This window comes from Erpetoichthys calabaricus, chromosome 2 (assembly GCF_900747795.2).
Source record: "Erpetoichthys calabaricus chromosome 2, fErpCal1.3, whole genome shotgun sequence".
NCBI classification, from domain to species: Eukaryota; Metazoa; Chordata; class Cladistia; order Polypteriformes; family Polypteridae; genus Erpetoichthys; species Erpetoichthys calabaricus.
In genome coordinates, this window is record NC_041395.2 from 130,148,614 (window position 1) to 130,163,793 (window position 15,180).

Below are 15,180 nucleotides of genomic sequence, written 5' to 3' on the forward strand. Positions count from 1 at the left end.
CACTTGTGAAAAAAATCATTAATAATTCACTTTTAAAATAGAAAAGACACAATGGAAAACATTTAAACCTCAGATTATGCCAAGCATACATACTGCTAAACTCAAAAAAACTAATCTGAGCATCATAGCCCTTTCTGTACTTTTTACATTTGCCAATGCTATCATCTATCATTATTTGTCAATATGAATTGAAACATTAAGCACTATTTAGTGTGACTTTTCAGAATAAGCAACTGAATTGAATGATTTTATTGTTCTCTGATGGCTTTTTCCGTTTTCTCATTATAAATGACTATTTGCCTGAATGGATATAAACTCAAATGGCAAAAACAAAAAAACTGTGCAGTATATAGATTTTATTTTATTTTCAGAAATGTCTGTTTTCATTTATATATTGTGTCCATTTGTACATCTGTTTTACTGGTTTTGAATTTTGAACATTATTTATTTATTTCTTATCAATAAAAGACTGAAAAATTCTGAATTGAAATGTGTTGCTTATCATTTCAATTTATTAGTGTTATTTTTTAATAACATTTAGTAAGAAACAAATCACTGTTACCCCCTGCCCAGTGCAAAATGAATATTCTATTTCCATTACAGTGCATTTTTTCTTAAGGCTATGGTTTTCTTTCATTGTGCAAAGACTGTCAGATGTAAACCGCACATTTGTACGGTAGTGAACCAATGTGCTATTGAAGTTAGAATCCTGTTTTGCACCCACTACTATGCAATACAATACAATTAATTTTTTTATAGCCTCAAAATCACACAAGAAGTGCCGCAATGGGCTTTAACAGGCCCTGCCTTTTGGCAGCCCCCCCAGCCTTGACTCTCTAAGAAGACAAGGGAAAAACTAGCAAAAAAAAAACCCTTGGAAGAAACCTTGGGAAAGGCAGTTCAAAGAGAGACAGGTAGGCTGGACGTGCAGTGGATGTCAAAAAGAAGGGGGTCAATACAATACAATACAATACAATACACAGAACAGAACACAAGTAATCCTCAATACAGTATAATAGTAAAGTAAAAATATTACAAATACAGAACAGAATTTAACAGTAGATGATATCACATAATATGGATTGTTTAGAGTCCTGGAGACCTCAGTAATCAGCCACTACTACAACCTATAATTAGATTATGCAGGTAAGACAATGAATGAATGAATGGGAAGCATTTGGAAAAATGCTCTAGTTTGGTCAGTAATCTTTACGAAATTTTCAGTTTTGAAGACAGAAGTTTTGTGCATTGCAGTCCAAATGATATTAACAGATTTTGTTTGCTTGGAATGGGCCCTCAAGATTGATGTCAAGTTAAATTTTAAAAAGTGAAAAATTTTAGTGGAGTAGCAGAGAGACTGCAAATTTGAAGTAGTGCTGAAAGAGAATGAGATGGTGGGAATAATCACTGAAAGTGAGCAGGAGCAAAAAAGGAAGACTGGGATAGTGTGAAGTGCTTCATGGTGGTTATTTACAGCTGGTCCAAAATGGTGCAAAGATTGTGCTGCAGGATTCTTTCTATTAGATTACAAAATTGTATCAATCCCAAGAAGAAATTTAGATTATTACAAATGTAGAAACACAAAAAACAAAGATATAGACTCACAGGACAAATAATGTAATTAATCAATAGATAGACAGACAGATAGATATTGTGTAGAAATTACAAAATGAATTTAAAGGATAAGTTTGGTATTTCTGAAGTCAAAGTTATTTCTTCACAAACATGGTTTATATACATTTGCCAAGCAAGATTGTGTTTTAAAGCTAAGTGTTTTCTATAACTACGTAGCCAGTCCTGGCGTTTTGTAGTGGAGCCTTACCAAATACACCCATTTTTCAAGTCATGGCAGCTGCTGAGTAGAAGAAAATGTATTGTTGAAGCCAGCAAGGGGAGCTTTCGCTTTGGTCTGAATATGGATCCCAATACCCCAGTGCACTGACGGGAACACTGTGCTGTAAAAAATGCACCATCCTTCGGATGAGATGTAAAATTGAGGTCCTGACTCTCTGTGGTCATAAAAGATCCCTGGAAATTTTCATAATGAGTAGGGAGCTTCCCAATGTCCTGGATAAACTACCCACCATGGCCTAGTCATTCTGGTCCCCCATTAATCCCCTGTCTCTAATTGGCTGAATATCTCTCACCCTTACATCACCTAATAGCTAATATATAGTGCGCGTACAAACATAAAATGGTTGCTGATACATCATCCAGGTGGTTGCTGCATATTAGTGGTGGTTGAAGTAGCTCCCTACTCACTATGAAAAGTGCTTTGAGTAGTGAGAAAAAGAGCTACATAAATGTAAATAATTATTATCATTATTACTATTATTATTATTTATTACTATTAATATTATTAATTCACGTCTTGAGGCACACATTGGAAAACACCTTATATGTGTCACCAATATTATGAGATACAGTCATTTTAAAAGATGACAAGCTGTGCACCCTAGCTTAGTGCCTGTCTTCTTCCGCAATAACCTTTCACCATCCAAAAAGGCTAAATGACAGTAAACTGTTCGTGCCTTGTGGTTTGGTTTCAGTTTGATTTTCTTCCATATTTATGTGAGAACTCAAACAAGTGAACAGAAAAATGTATCCTTAATTAAAAAAAATAGTACCAGAAATATGTGATAAAATTATTATTTCCATAACACTCTTTTGTCTCGTACATGTGTTGGAAACACAGAAGGCATGTTTTCATATATCAAAACGTTTTCTGCTTCATTGGTGAATTTTTAGGCTTTTATTTTCCAGTGGTGCCATGTACCCCATAAGGTTGCATTGTAAACCGTTGGCACAGGCTATGTATTTTTTTTAAGTTGTAGAAAATGCTTGACTTTGGAATATAATTTCACGTGGGATATGCATATATACAATGTTTGTGAAGAAATAACTTTGACTTAAAAATATCAAACTCATCCTGTAAAGAGTACAAGCATTTAGTTGGGGATGTTTGGAAGAAGCAGTGAATAGCAGCTGGCAGAAAAGATCCCCAGAGGTGCTCCTTAGCACACAATGGAGCAATGAGCATTTGGCTAAAAGTGCTCCAAGACAGCACATATTGGAGAGAAGTGTTCAGGATAACATCCAATTTACTCACCATTCTCTTTTACTCAACAGCTTCAATTGTGTCCAGGGTTAGTCCTGTGATGGAGCATTGTAGGAATTATCCATTTTCCTAGGCTGGATCCCAAATCTTGGCTTAGTGAACTGCTGCTAGGCACAGTTATTGTCATCTAAAAAGTCTGTTTGCCTGAATGGGCCTCACTTTGGAATGAAGCGTCTGCGTCCTTATTTGATGAGAAGATACCAGACAATGTAACAACCAGGGAAATCTTTCTTGAAGGCAGCAAAATGGACTGTTCTGAACAAAGGACCATAAATCAAGGATGAGTGATATTGAAGGAAAGAACTTTGTTCCAATAGTCATGTGAATCCAAGAAACCAATGACAAAACCTCTATTTCTCCCATAAAAACCATTGTAATACCCTAATTATTTGCTGTTCTCTCGCTATGCTATAGCTTGTCCTAGCCATAATTTGGCTTCCATTGCTGGAACCCATGTAGCAATACCTTTACTCCAGAAAGCAACTCTGCTGGACTGGAAGGTTGGAATATATTTGTCTGTACTGGAGCTTGAACAAGGTTGTTGTTAGTCCAACCTTGCTGAGGAACAGCAAGAACATGAGCAAGAGAAAGCCCATATGTAAACCATGTGTTTGCCTCGCTGACAACGGTTACAGCTCACAGATCACAGCTGACCTAGCAAGCATTAGCAATGGTTGCTGACTGATAACCAGCTGACCTAGCAAGCATAAGTTTGCTAGTATCCCAGGACAATTTGTGTAATGCCTTCAAATAGAAACTGCAGTACCGCCTGCAACCAGAAGTTGGGAACAAAGGCAAAGAAGGAGACCTTCTGAACAAACAAAAGAAAAGCGGGCTGACAATCCTTCCACACATCTGGAGAAAGTCGACCAAAAAAGGAACAAAGCATCTCTTACCTCAGACCATAAGTACAAATAACTTTGATTCCTAGAACTACTAATTCTAATCGAATAGATAGGACAAAGCCATGTATTGGTGTAAATGTAACTAAAATTTAATAACCTTGTGAAGGATAAGCTCTGTCAGTGTGCTATAAGTATCTTCCCAAACCTAGTCAGGAAGTGAAGCAGCATTTCATAAACATACATGCTCTCACGCAAAGCGAGAGAGCGCACACTTTAGGGGGATTGGTAGTAACTCAGAGGAGAGTGTAGCTGCTTTGAGCAAATGAACACCACTTAAAGACAACAGAAACTTCAAAAGCTAGAGAACATATCCAACTTAACCTCATGAACTGAAAAAAATCACAGTTCATAAGTTGTGTGCCTTTTCCTAAAACTAAGGAAAGCTCTGTCTAAGCCTAGAGATAGAATTGATAAATTATGTACCTTTGCCTATAGGGGAGAAAAAGATAAGCTGCTTAATGTTATGTGTGGTTTGTTAGTGTCTTATATCCATATATATCCATATATATTTCAACTACTGTGTCTGGGTTATTTATGAAAATATGTCTACAGCCACGTTTCAAACCATAATAGAGAAAGTGAAAGTGTTAACGTAGACTTTTGCCAAATTATGAACCTTGTTAATAAATTGTACAGATCTCTTCATATTATATATGGCATCCTGGTCAGAAGATGAAACAGGGATCCAACACTGCATTTACCCGTATTAGCTTGTCATCCCTGGGATGGACAAATGAACTTACTTTTATCTCCTTACAGCAAGCTTACCTTATAAGTTTGTTCTGGCATTGTGTGTCTTTTGATCTAATTTTACAAACTTTCTAACATTTCAAATATAAAAGCACACACCTAACAGAGTGACATATCTATGTGATTTAAATGTCTTTTTACCCAATCAGTCACCTTATTGACCATTCAACTCATACTTGCAGGCCACACTTTGATGGCTACTGGTAAGAAAATAAATTTGTTTATATTGTATTTTCATTGGTTATTTTTTTTAGAAAACCACATTTATAGCACATTAGGCCAATTAAAAGTATTTGTATTTTCATTAGTCTTCTTGAACTATTGATATCACCCTATTGTGTTGTGCTCAAGATAAATTTAGATGCAAAAGTACTTGCTTGATGTCTACAAAGTGTCTACCAAAAATTAATAGATCCAGACCTGACAGGCTTTACCATGTCTTTCCAGATATCTGACAATATGTGTCAACTCTTGTGCAGTATGTTACAAATTCTGCTCCAACTCTACCTTGCCCTTCTCTCCTACTTGCGCTTGATGTGGAGATGACCTGTGACAAGAGGAACTGAGCCTTCTATGGCTCAACAAATGTGTTTTGGGGTTTGGTTTATTAATTTATTTAAATCACTTTACTCATCTCATTCTTCAGTTTTGGAAACTAATTGAGTTATCTTGCAGCCTTTCCATATTATTGCATTTGGATTTCTGGGTTGCACAAAAGACAAGCTGGAGAGGTCTGAGCAAACAAATCTTTTCTTTTTTTTGGTACTTGGAGGAACAATACTCAAACTTTATTCAATACTGGAGCTTTTATTTAAACACACAGCAAATCGGACAACTCCTGTGTTGTTTTAGTTTCTCCAGCTCCTTTTTTTGAGTTTAAAGGAACCCACAGCTGTCATCCTTGAAAGGATTTAGCTGCAGGGAGAAACGTGTAGCAGGGGCCAGAACTGGGTCAGACACAGTCTGCACAGGACAGAGAGAGAACAGAACAACAGGTGATTAAACTGGCATTAAAGATTCGTATTAATGTGTGACGAGTGCTTTACACAGTACGGTGGCAGCTGATACCGCATTTGTCAGTCTGAGGCTGTGTTTCTTTTGCATTAAAATACTGTATAGAAAAGAGTGTTTGACAATCTGAAGGTGTGTTTCTTTCACGTTACAACATTGTATAAAAGAGTGTGCTTTCTGAAGCAAAAGCAGCTCCAGGGGATGAGGTGTAGCATGAACAGTTTAAATATGTATAAAAGTAGCAGATGGGGCTGCTGTCTTTACCCCCTATTTTTCAATCTTTCTCTGGAACCCTTCCCAGCTCTAACCTATCCTCCTCTTTAACTATCCACAAAGCACAAAATCAGATTTCTTTATATGCTGATGATATGTTTCTGTTTTGGGGCATGCTCCATTGGATCTCCAACATGCTCTTGACCTTTTCCACTCCTTTGATATCTTAGCTAGATAAAGGATTAATTAAACCTGTGTGGTTCATCGATGAATTTTCCATCCTAACATGTTGTCTGATTATTATAAATGTATCCTTTGATTGTCTGCATTTCTCTGTCTGTGGGCCATTTTGTGTAATGTGGCACAAAGGCTGTCAGGTCACTGCGTAAAGAGGTCAGTGAGAAACACATGGAGAAAATACTCATTCCTAATGTATTGCCAAGAACATCCTGAAATGGCCCATTAACAAGGAATTTCATAGTAACCAGGACTTAAATTTCAGTATCCATTGTCAGAAACTCGACATAGAGTCATGAAAAGGTTTGGAACAGCCACCCGTATAATTGGCTTCCTGGCTGCAAAGTTGCGTAAATAAATACAGCACTGCTGTGCACAAAACCGAGTCCAAAACAGAACTGAGGGAATAGGGAAAAGGTGCAGGGTTTTAAAGGGGAAGACAGGAAGTGAGATCATATGGGTCGGGCTCATGAAGGTCTTCAGCCATTGGTTCAAGCCCGGATGTGACATCACAGGGGCCGGAGCCGGCAAGGTCTCCTTTCATAGGCTCAGTCCCGGAAGTGACGTCAAGAGAGCCAGGTGGAATCTCCCGTGCTTGGTCTACAGGAAAGGGAGAAAAAGAGTCAGTGCACTCTGACACATCCCGGTATGCCTCGGAACTGCCCTTACTCAAGCTTCCTCCCACGTACACGTGTGTGACACCATGTACACCGGCATCTTATTTACCTTTGCACAGAGCGTCAGAGTTTATCAAAGAGATTGGTAGATGATTTTTTTAAATTATATTTTTAACTATTTCCATTTTACTCTGTCAAATATGCTTTTGCCTTTCGTTTGATTTTGTGGTGTGTCTTCTTCTTTGCTGTTTAACATTTCAGTGTCGATGAAACAATGAGTGTCGTAAAGCATATCTGACAATGATATATTGTGGTGTAAAAATCTCAGATCAAAAGAAAATACACAAATCATACAAAATGTACATTAAAATATATTGAAGTAGGAGGCAGAGTGGTGACTCTGAGGCTAGGGATCTGCACTGGCAATTGGAAGGTTGCCGGTTCGAATCTCGTAAATACCAAAAGGTACTCTGCTCTGTTGGGCCCTTGAGAAAGGCCCTTAACCTGCAATTGCTGAGTGCTTTGAGTAGTGAGAAAAGTGCTATAAAAATGCAAAGAATTATTATTATTATTATTATTAATTAATCAGAAATAGTTTATTATAAGGCTTCTGTTCATGAACTTTTACTAATTTTAATAACATAATTATTTGAAAATTTTGCAAAATGAATGTTTATCATGTATTTTTAAAAATAAAAATCTATTTATATGTTATAACATCATCACGTCTTAAATCTCTCCTTGGATTTATTTTGAGAGTGTCAAATGGGAATATGTTTCCATCAAAGTAGATGTTTATGAGTTGGACACAATGAGTTGTACTGAATAACAAACTCTCAATTGAATACATCAGCCAGGCATATAAGAGAAGCATTTTAAGGAAAACAGTCTTTTTTTCTCTGCAATAATGCGATTACTTTTGCATCTTTCTATGTTTGCTCTAGCTATTTTTTCTGCATCAGCAATTAATAATTCAGTGTGCAAAATTCAAGAAAAATTTAAACTTAATGGTTTATATAAGAATGGGGATTTTATCATCGGAGGTATATTTGAAATAAGTTTCGAAATAAACATTCCTGAATTATCATTTAGATATAAACCCGAACAATGGACATGTGAAAGGTAAGTCCTTGTACTGTTTGAACAAATTTTAGCATAGTTATTTTTTTTCTGAAATATAACCGTACTTACAATTTGTCACCAAAAAATCCTGAAACAGTAGAATTCACTTATTTGTACATTTGGAATATAAATTGTATTTCATATTGATGCACAGAATTGCATTTTATTAAAATTGTACTTAAACTGACACAAAAACACTTGGAGCCTCATTATTCTGTAATAAATTTTGTCAATATTACAAAAAACATTTTAAAGGAGCCCAATCATCATCATCACTGGTTTAAAGGCCATTTTCTGGGTTTACCCAGGTTAGCTGGTTGCCTCCCAAACCTCTCTTCTCTTCTCTCTGTGGTACTGTGACCACATTCATCTTTGTCTCATCACCTCCAGCTGCGGCCTGGTGCACCTCTTCATCCAGCCTTCCTATGCTTTTCGTTTCACATGCCTAAAACACATAAGTCTGTTTCTCCAGTGTGCAACACCTATCACCTCCACATCAAGTCTTTTATATGACAGTGAAATCTCTTTCACAAAGAGATAAATAGATGCATTTCTACTATAATTTTCACTGCAAATTTTATTTTGAATACTGTTTTGATTTAAGCTTATGCTTATGATGCAAATGTTCAAGTATTGCTAATAATTTGTTGTGATGACAAAGCCAGGTTTAAAGGAGACACTTTATTTCTGACAGTTTTGAGTTCTCAGTATTTCAATGGGCACAGACCATGATTTTTGCAATTGAAGAAATCAACAGAGATCAGATCCTGCTTCCTAACATCACACTTGGTTACAGGCTTTATGACAACTGTGTGAAGCTACCTGTGGCTATGAGGGTAGCAGCTGCACTGATCAGTGGAAAAGAAGATGAAATTAAAGATTATGATTGTAGGGGACCCCCTCCTGTTATTGCCATCATTGGTGACCCTGTTTCTACACATTCGATTGCAATTTCAAGGATTCTGAGTCTTTTCCAGATGCCAATGGTAAGGTAAAAATTTTGTTGTTTTATGTTTCAGCAAAATGAACAATCCCAGCTGGGAATCTATCAGTAGATCAATACTGATTTAAGATATTTTCTCTTTTAGAAATCATTGTCATAAACTTAACATAGGTTTTTCATATCACAAGGAATCAAACTATGCATTTATAAAATAGTATACAAAAGGAACTAAAATATTTAAAGTAAGGAAATAGGTAAACATCAAAAAGTAAATTAAGATACTAATTAAATTAGAGAAGTCACAAACATAAATGTATAACTTATGTAAAAGTATACAATAAGTATTTATTTTTAATTAAATTTTGTCTAATATTAACCTATTTATTTTCAATCACATACCAATTAATGTGCACTTACAATATGCCTATAAAATTAACCAGAAATGAAGGATATGGCATTTGTATCTCCATGTTAATGTACTGTATGTATGTGTGTGTTTGTGTGTGTGTGTGTGTACTTTACTCTTGTATCGACTTTATGGGAAACTAACTAATGTACTCTGTGTTATAGTAGGAGGCTGTAGGTTCAGCCCTCACACTGGCTCATATTGAGACCTTAAAAAATCATTTCAGTTTGTAATCTTAAATGGTATCCAAGCCATCACACAAAATCTGAATTGGTGCTCAATAGAATTACCCGAATGAATTAAATTTAAATTAAAAAAAAATAGCGAAACAAATATGTCCATAAATTGTGATTCACTAGAAAGCGTATGATAATAATTTCAGTTATTTAGCTTGCAAATATAAAAGTCCATGTCATAGTGTGTTGGACTTTACTTTCATTCCTCTTTTAGGTTCCTTTATATTTAGAGTTTGCATGCTTTCGCTCCATTAATACAGTTTGTGTTCTTAAACTTTCCAAGACATGCAGAAATGTGCCTTCCCTGTGAAACATTGGTATTACATCCTGCATTGATTCTTGCTTTGTGCCCACTCCTCCTGGGGTCATCAAATGGATAGTGAGATAGGTGAATGAAGGTAAATAATGACAATTTTGTTTTCTAGCCTGTTAGTATGAATTCGTCTATTAAAAGTACAAAATTAATCATTTAAATAAGAAATGTACTATAGGTGTATAAATATGAAATGAAAACAGTGGGGGAGCTAGAGCCTAACTCAACAAGCATAAGGCACAAAGCAGACACAGTCCCTTTACTGGGCGCCAGTGTGGCACAACTTAGAATACTATAATCTTTGCATAATTCTAATAATTCAATGCACGGAATGAAATTAAGGCAAATGTCCTCATAAGCAACAATTTTTATTTACTTTCTGAAGGTAAGCTATTCTGCCTCATGCTCTTGTCTAAGCAACAAAGACGAGTATCCATCGTTCTTCAGGACCATACCAAGTGACACATTTCAGGTTAAAGCAATGATTGAGATTATTAAACATTACGGATGGACATGGCTTGGTGCAATAGCCAGCGATGATGATTATGGGCAGAATGCAATTAAAACCTTAAGTGAAGAAGTTAAAAATTTTGGATGCCTTTCATTTTTAGAAACCATTCACAAAGTCAATGAAAAAGGAGATGTTGCTCGCATTACAAGGATTATTAAAGAATCCACTGCTAACGTTATAATTGTGTTTACATCGGAAGTAGAATTAAAGGCATTAATGACTGAAGTCGTTTCTCAGAACATTACAGGAAAGCAGTGGATTGCTAGTGAAGGGTGGAGTACTGCAACAGCCCTAGCAATAAAAGAGAACTTCTATTCATTTGGAGGCACTTTAGGCATAGCCATTCGAAGAGGTGAAATTCCAGGACTCGAAGAGTTTCTTCGTCAAATCCGCCCAAATTATGATCCAGATAATAATTTAGCAATTCAGTTTTGGGAAACTCTCTTTCAATGTAAATTTGAAGAAAATGCAGTTAAATCAAATTTAACTACTGGGCTACACGATTATAATACCTGTACTGGTGCAGAAAATATTACTGGTATGAATACGGCTTATAACACAGCGTCAGATTTAAGATACTCCTACAATGTTTATAAGGCAGTATATGCTGTAGCACATGCTCTTCATGCTCTAGTATTTTGTGAATCTGGAAAAGGACCTTTTGAAAACAACACCTGTGCAGACATTGCAAATATTCAACCATGGCAAGTAAGAAATTTCTATTAAAGATTCATGTGGATTTTCATATGGATACCTGCTTAATTAAAACTTTCTTTGAAATTCTTTTCAATGACTATGCATGTTCTTTCTTTAAATATATACATGCAATCAAACAAAACACAACCAATTTGACTTAATGACCAATAATTATCATTTTATTTTCTCTTAGCTACTGTATTATCTTAAAAAAGTAAATTTCACAAATCACCTTGGAGAAAGAGTGGCATTTGATGAAAATGGAGATGCACTTGCAATCTATGATATTGTAAACTGGCAACTTGATAACAATGGGAGAGTGATTATTAAAAATGTTGGTGTCTTTGATAAATCAGCGGCTAAAGTTACAGATCTTTTACTCAAGGAAAATGACATTTACTGGAATTTAGATTCTAAGTTGGTAAGTAGATTACTATATTTGTTGCATAAAAACAGTTATATCATTACAGAAATCAAAATGTATTGCTATCACATATTGCACAAAGACCTAATTATTATTGAACTCAGATAAGCAACCATTTCAAAGTACCTTTTTGACAATTTTTGGGAGAATCTGGTATAATAGGTAAATCTTAATAATATATTTAATCTTGCATGGTCCATACATATTCTTAAATCTCTGTGAAAACACCCACAACTAAGAGATGGAGTGGAACAAAATAGTAATATTTGCTTCTACTGCAATTTACATATAAGATCAACAGTTTAAAGGTCATGTTGTATACCTTGAAATGAGGTAAAATATTTAACATTTACCTTCCTGATATCAACTCACCCCCTACTCAGCTGGTATGTCTTGTATAATTTCAGTCCTCATTCCAAATTACTGACTTCTTAACATTCCAGTTTCTATGTTCATTTCCTCTGATCTTCTTTTACATTAAAATAACAATATGTTACCTGTTGCATTCTGTGAAATGTAATTATGATAGCAAATTTCAACTTTTTAATATAGCAATTTTCTTCATTTTGTTGAAATTCTGCTTGTGATTCTTATAATAGATTACTAGGCATAACCTTGACCTTAACTGATTTAAATAATTCAGTCTAATAACTTGTACTGTAATTTGTTGGCAAAAAACTAAATTTAATATAGACATTTTCAACATTTCTAATGCTGTACAGGCATTATGGAATGCTTTGTTTTTTCCAGTCACCACTTTTTCTTTTGATGTTTTCACTCACAGATCCCAGTGTCTGTCTGTAGTGAAAACTGCCCATCTGGTACAAGGAAAGCCCCCAGGAAAGGGCAGCCCCTATGCTGCTTTGACTGCATACCCTGTGCAGAAGGGGAAATAAGCAGTGAAACAGGTATGTGGTGTGCTATCTCTTTATATTTTCATTATGTGTAAGTAGTGATACACTGTATATCAAAACAAGAAAACAGGCTTTCTTAATCAGTTAATTATTGTCATCTATTTACTAATATTGTACTTGCACTTATATATATATATGTATATATATACACACACATACATACATAAACATACACACACATACATATTATATACACATTGTAATGGACAGCACAAATGGATTGGCACTGTGGCCCGAGTTAAACAAAGATCCTTACACAGCCAGGAGGCCAGACCAGGGGAGAAGATAATGGGTGAATATTTTCTCCCCTAATACACTAGATGGCAGTATCACTATGTTAGGATTCCCACACGGATATCCACAGGGAATGCTGGGACCTGTAATCCCATAATGACAGCCCTGTTGTGTTCTTCCATGGGGCCGCCAGTAGGAGCTACTGAGATTCACAATCCCTAGTTTCAGAGACTTCCATTTATATATATATATATATATATATATATATATACATATATTTATATATATATATATATATACACTCACACAGACACAGACACACACACACACATATAGTACTTCTGATGGTTACTTTTTGTACTATTGTTACACTAAACTATTATTAAAGCCTTCACAAAAATGTATACAGTAAGTGTTATTAACATAATAAAACGGTGAACCTTTCAATTACCATAAATAAAAATGTTATTTCTTATATGAAAACAGCTATGGAATATGACAGAAATTATACGACAAACATTTAATTTATAACACAATCAATCTAACAAAAACAAATTTGGGAAAGTGTTGCACATATTTATTGTATGTTTTATTAAGAAATGATGTGATTATTTTACAGATTCAATAGAATGTCTTAAGTGTCCCATTGATTTCTGGTCCAATCAAGGAAGAACTGAGTGCATTCTGAAAGAAATTGAATTCCTTTCTTTTGAAGATGCAATGGGGATGACACTCACAACAATAGCACTCTGCGGAGCTTGTCTGTCAGTTGCTGTATTGGCTGTGTTCATACATTTTCGGAGTAGCCCTGTTGTGAAAGCGAACAACTCTGAGTTGAGCTTCCTGTTGCTGATATCACTAACACTCTGTTTCCTCTGTTCACTGTGTTTCATTGGACAACCATCACATTTGACATGTAAAGCAATGCATATGGTGTTTGGAATCAGTTTTGCTATGTGTATTTCATGCATTTTGGTCAAAACAATTGTTGTAATAATGGCATTTAAGGCCACACTTCCTGGAAATAATATGATGAAATGGTTTGGCGCTCTCCAGCAGAGATGCACTGTATTTTTGTTTACTTTTGTTCAGTTAATAACATGCATCATATGGTTGACAACCTCCCCACCATATCCATCAAAAAACACAAGATATCAAAATGGCAAGATTATTTTTGAGTGTGATGTTGGATCTCTAATTGGCTTCAGTTGCCTCCTTGGCTATATTGGTTTATTAGCAGGTGTTTGCTTTATTCTAGCTTTTCTGGCAAGGAACCTGCCTGACACTTTCAATGAAGCTAAATTCATTACTTTCAGCATGCTTATCTTCTGTGCAGTTTGGATTACATTCATCCCAGCCTATGTTAGCTCGCCAGGAAAATTTACAGTAGCTGTGGAAGTGTTTGCCATATTAGCTTCAAGTTTTGGAATATTATTTGCTATATTTAGCCCAAAATGTTATATCATTCTACTTAAGCCAGAGAAAAACACCAAAAAGGCCCTTATGGGTAGAGTGCCTCCTAAAAAGTGAATCACCACATAAAAGTTAATGTTAAAATATACTACAGTTTGAAACATCCAAAGGTCTTTTTTCATGCTGATGTTGACCATTAGCAAGTTTGTGTATGAAAAAGAAGGACAAGATCCAGTTTGAGCCAGTGGGATTTTCATAAGCATCACAGGTTTATAACTCATGAGGTCAATAAATTGTCTAAAATAGATTCTGAAGGAATCCTTCTGGATTTATTATCTTAGCATTTGGGCATGAAAGAGGTGTTAACTATGGACTACAAATAGGACTTACACAGTTGGCCTTTGAACTTGATATCCAAAGTGTACTGCCAGTGCAAAACTGAGCAGTTTGGGAATTATGAAAGGTCCTTGAAGATGGATCATAAGTCTAACTTTTTTTTTTAACACAAGGGTATTGTCTGTTTATACAGTATCAATGTTAATCACTTTTTGGTTAGTTTTCAGATATTAACTTTCACATTTAATTTTTACTACATCTATTTTACCCATTGTGGTCCACCAGGCTGGCACTGCCAGCTGAGCCCGATACAGATACACGGGGGACACAAGCTCAATGCACACTAGGTCTATTTTTTCTTTTCCCCTTGTCGGAAACGCCTTCCCCGTTCCCCACAAGTATGACACAGTCCAAGCACAAGCACAGCACAAACAATCCTTTCTTTTACTCTTTTCCTTCTCTCCTCCTTTAGTCCTCGGGTCAAGCTTTGTCGCTCCTCCTCCCGACTCTGGCTCCCCAAGTTGTGGCTGCTGGCTCCTTTTAACTTGATTACTTGTTTCCGGCAGCACTGCCGGGTGTGGCAGAAGAACTGCCCATAAGGGCTCAGCAGCTCCTTTTGCAGCATCACCTGGCAGCACCTGCAGATCCAAACAGGGCTGCACCACACTCCAACTCCCATGAAGCCCTGCGGGAGTCTGAGGTACCGCTGCAAGCCAGGGGGGTTGCCATCTAGCGTCCCAGGGGAAGTAACGCTCTGTCCACGGTTGCTCCCCTGGTCCTT

At 36.0% G+C, this 15,180-nt stretch overlaps 1 protein-coding gene across 1 annotated transcript; it reads left to right on the forward strand.

The window, feature by feature from the left end:
- The first annotated feature begins 8,674 nt into the window (after positions 1-8,674).
- LOC114645379 (extracellular calcium-sensing receptor-like) lies at positions 8,675-14,368 on the forward strand. The gene is made up of 5 exons (XM_028793239.2): positions 8,675-8,959; positions 10,257-11,090; positions 11,272-11,499; positions 12,287-12,410; positions 13,270-14,368. Exons 1-5 carry the CDS (start codon positions 8,702-8,704, stop codon positions 14,178-14,180), a joined length of 2,355 nt encoding a protein of 784 aa, XP_028649072.2. The 5' UTR covers positions 8,675-8,701; the 3' UTR covers positions 14,181-14,368.
- The last annotated feature ends 812 nt before the right edge of the window (positions 14,369-15,180 follow it).